Consider the following 4,669-nt stretch of genomic DNA (forward strand, 5'->3'; position numbering starts at 1 on the left):
ATTTCATGAGATACAGATTTCCAAATTTTCCATTTGTCGTTCGAGCAGGCATGTTTGGCAATTTTTAGAAAACTAAATAAATTTTTAATAAATATTATTACTTTATATTACAAGCAAGTTGTACCCATAGTTTGTTTGTAAAAAGTTTTAAAATTCTCCTAATTTTATTGTTTTAATTATTCACTTTCAAACTTGCCCCCTCCATCAGTGCGCGTTATTGCAGCTGTCCACCTCTCCCTGCCTTACGATTTTTCTTGTCTCCAAATTTTTTTTCTGGTCAAAACTAAGTGTGGATTCGTTTATACCAGACACTAGACAATGTCATATGAAAACATCCGTTGATTTAAAAATGTCGACCAGCCACCCTTTGGTCGATCTTATCTGAAATCACCATTCATCAATTTGGTCCCTCAATTAATTAATAACTATCTTAAATTCATCCCAATATTTTCGAATTCTGCGAATGTTTATGTGTAAGACCATGAAAGAGTCGGTTGAAGAAGAGGAGAACGAACTTTTAAACGAGATAAAATCGGCGTACTGTAAAACACTAGCCATGTTGGTTATGTGATTAGGTCCAGGACACTTCTCTGTTGAATCCGTACCGGAGAAGCGCCGTCATCTTTTCTGGCACAAATTCGAGCATTTTTGACCCACACAAATTTGTAACCGCGTTCTTTTCCAAAAGCACGTGCTTGCCAGAAAAGTTCTCTGTTGGTCTGAGTTAAGCTGTCGTTGAAATACAGTCTTTCGGGTGGATTGTCACGAGACAATTGCCTGAGCTTACTACGAGCTTGCATCCATTTGTCTTTAGTGGCTACAGATGTAAACTTGACCAAAATAGGTGGTTTTATAGCTCGTTTGCCTGGTAGCCCGAGGACCGAGACGACATCAGCTGGTTGATGTCCCGGAATTCCTAGCTTGTCTGCCAGCCCCGCTAAGATGCAAGGGAGAGCCTCGTCGGGTTCGACGGTCATTCCATAAATTTCCATAATATGTTGGCGACCGCGTTGGTCAGCGTCGTTCAGCTCGGTTTGGAGGCTTTGGATAGTATGTGCCTGTTCGCAAACCGTGTCCTTCAGAGAAGCCACTTCCGTACGCAGCTCGTTCATGTCGGTCGCATGAGCAGACACCGTGGAGAGGAGGCTATCGTATTTCCTTCCAAGGAAAGAAATGGATGTTTGAACCTCCTCCACCGTCACTTTCATGAGATCTATGGTAGGCTTGAGAAGCAAAAGCTCATTCACCTTTGCGGGAAGCTCGAGACGTAAATTTACACTAGCTTTCAGAGAAAGTAATGAATCTAGCTTTTCGTTGATGGTCAGGATTTGCGCCGCGAGTGTCGTGGATTCGCAGGACGAAATCGAGTCAGGGCTAGTATCTACCCCGTCTAGATCAGCACGATTGTTCTTAGAACGGCAAACTTTACATCTCCATTTTCCTTTTTTGTCGGGGCTCATGGCAGTAAACGTGGACTCGGCAATGCCTGAGCGCATTGTCCCCAGATGATAGTTATGCTCGCAAACTGAGGATGTCTGGCAAAATGCCTTTTTTTCAAGCGTCGCAAACGAGGGACATAATCGTCGAATTATATTATATTAAAATAGGTAGAAAGAATGTAAGTACAGTAAGCACACTTAGGCAAGCTAAAACAGCTAAACAGTATATCAAGAGCAGCTTGGCACGGTCACCCAGAAAATGGAACTTCTCAAAGCACTGATGGTGGGTTACCGGCAAGGCGCGTTCGTGGATGTTCGCTGCTTGGTTCAGGGTTGATGCTGAGTCGCAGAAGGTTGCCGAAAGGCTCGGATGAGCATGGGCACCAACTGCTGACTGAATGGTCGATGAACACTAATGGCGGTGATGAACGGGGCCGCAGTCACGATCTTCGAAGCAGTAAATCAGAAGCCACGACTAAATGTCGATCCTTGAGCTGGTAAGATGAGGTCGACTAACTCCCCGTTACACCATTCAGAAGGCGAATTAAAGGTCATCGGATAAAGATTTTAAATTACAATTCTCAGAGTGGTTAGAACGAGTGCCTGTACATATTCACTTCCTCTTCTTCTAATAATTATGTATATAATAATAATAATAATAATAATAACTTTATTTCCATCAAATGAGGGGGGGGGGGGGGCCCAAAGGAAAAAAGCTGCAGTAAGCAGCTTGACTGGTCCTCGGGCCCCTTACATTGGTCAGCAGCAAGCAGGCGGAAAAAAAAAGCCGCCGTCAGCGTGTTCCGATAGGTTTGGTTTGTTTCTGAATAGATATGTCGACTTTATATCAGTAAATAAGTTATCCCTTTTTCTAGGAAAAGATTTCAATGTAAATACTTTGCGACACTCGACTCTTTCGTCACGATTGAATAACGTTGTAAGCTCAAATGGCTTCATGAACGTTATCCAGTCTCCCACTAGCATAAATATTTCCTCCTCAAGCGCCCTCAATCTTTTTATTACAGAGGTTTGTGAAAATGTTCATGACGCTGGTAAAATTGCTAGTGACATTAGTGACCCCATTCTCATATTCATATCCTGTTCCTATAGCACTTCCGTAAAAATATCAAATGGAGTTACATATGTCTCTCAGAACATATCCGAGCGGAATTTGGTAAAGTTTAGGACAAAGATCTCCCGCACTGACTGGAACCCAGTTTATTCTAAAACATGCGTAGATGAGGCGTAAAACGCATTTATTGACGTCTTCAGCAAACTTTATAGCGTGAACTTTCCTTGGTAAACACAAACAGTTGCTAAAAATATTCGGAAGCCCTGGATCACACTTCTGCACCTCGGAAAGCTAAGAATGAAGGATCGTTTGTACAGGTCCTTTTTATCGACGAGAAATCCCGATAAACTTGTCGCTTTCGAGCAATTTCGGAACTCCTGACGTCTGAGTTACGAAAGGCTAAGCAAGAGTATTATACGCAGCTCTTTAATAGAAATTCTAGAAAACGTCCAGAAATAATTTGGAAATCTATTCATGAAGTTTTTGCGCCGCAGTGGGCAGCGTAATGATGTAGGCGAACTTTCAATCAATGGCAAAAATATATCGGGAACGTTGGTGGCAGAACACTTTAACGCAGCTTTTGTAACTTTCAATCCACCACCACATAATGCCAATGCTTCAAACTTTACTGAACGCACAGTGCACGAGACACTTTTTCTAACGCCGACTGATGAACACGAGGAATACAACGCCTTTCCGGGTCTCGGCAACAGTAGAAGCTGCGATACAGATGACTTACAAGTTAAGCCTGTGAAATTTGTTTTTAATAACATCGCGCCTTGCTTGGTGCACATTTTTAACCTTGCCTTGTCATCAGGAACATTTTCCCGTAATATGAAATTAGCTAAGGTCTTTGTTATATTTAAAGTAGGAGACAGAAATCTCCCGACGAACTACATACCTATCTCCATAATTCCAATATTTTCCAAAGGGCTTGAAACGATTATTTTAAAACGCCTAAACTTTTTCTAATAAGCATTCTGTGTTTACGGATTGTCAATTTGGTTTCCGTAAAGGAAAGTCTACAGAATCTGCACTACTTCGACAAAAATAAATTATTTTGAAAAACACAAAAAATCGATTTATTACCCTTCGCATAATTATAGATTTTAGAAAAGCATTTGATTTCATCAAACACCAAGCTATATTAGATAAACTATACTGCTATGGTGTCCGTGGCGTACCCCTATCCCTTTCTCGCTCTTAACTTGAGCAACGCTGCAGTGTGTTGTGGTCAATGGTCATACATCACATTTTCTTAAGGTGCGATGTGTTTCCCCCAGGGGAGTATTCTTGGGCCTATGTTATTTAGTATATATATTAATGGCATCGTCAACATCAATAAACAAATAAAATATATGATATATGCTGACGACAGAAGCTTTTTTCTTGCTGAAACAAATATTGAAAAATTAATTGCAGACGCAAATTATTATATATTGAATATACTTTATTCAAACAAACGTCTTGGAGGATAGGGCAAAAGGAGACTATGGTCGCCTGACAAGGACCCATTCCCCTGTACAGTCCAGCAGCATAATGTACAGAAAAAAAACGAATCAAAACAATTATGCCTTTACACAAATTACACAAAGACGCAGCGACATATACAAATTGTGACGTAATAAAACAGAAACAAATAAAATACCAACACAGAATATGTTAGACCTAGAAGAAAACTTTTTATTGTGGTTTTAAACGTGTGTATTGTGTTAGAGCTATTAATCATGAACTGTATTTCAGGATGGGTATTTAACAATTGCACGATCTGATTAAGTATTTTTGAGTACCATAATTGCTGCGTATTTTCGACTGTAGGTAGTACGCATGATGGAAGGTGTATGTGGATGCCTTGTGGATGTAATTCTCTTGCACGAACTCAAGGTGTAGTTTAATTTTGTGGAACATGTATAGTGCCAATTTCTGAGTGAGAGATTGTTCTACTGTAAGAAGGGAGTATTTGATGAAATATGGGCGGGAGTGTTCCCGATATGATACATTGGCGATTGAGCGCATTGCTTTTTTTTGCGATACAAGTAACTGAGATACGCAGGTCTTTGAGCACGTACCCCATACTAAACTGCAATAACTTAAACGAGAATGAACAAGAGTATAATAAAGCTAGCGCTTTAACTAAACCGGAAGAATATATTTTAGC

At 40.4% G+C, this 4,669-nt stretch overlaps 1 protein-coding gene across 1 annotated transcript; it reads right to left on the reverse strand.

Annotated features, from left to right (window-relative positions):
- Window positions 1-563: 563 nt before the first annotated feature.
- LOC115316119 lies at window positions 564-1,496 on the reverse strand. Its single transcript, XM_029975421.2, has one exon. It carries the CDS (start codon window positions 1,494-1,496, stop codon window positions 564-566), a length of 933 nt encoding a protein of 310 aa, XP_029831281.2.
- Window positions 1,497-4,669: the final 3,173 nt, after the last annotated feature.

The sequence above is a fragment of the Ixodes scapularis genome, unplaced genomic scaffold (genome assembly GCF_016920785.2).
Source record: "Ixodes scapularis isolate PalLabHiFi unplaced genomic scaffold, ASM1692078v2 PGA_scaffold1__304_contigs__length_218370807, whole genome shotgun sequence".
NCBI classification, from domain to species: domain Eukaryota; kingdom Metazoa; phylum Arthropoda; class Arachnida; order Ixodida; family Ixodidae; genus Ixodes; species Ixodes scapularis.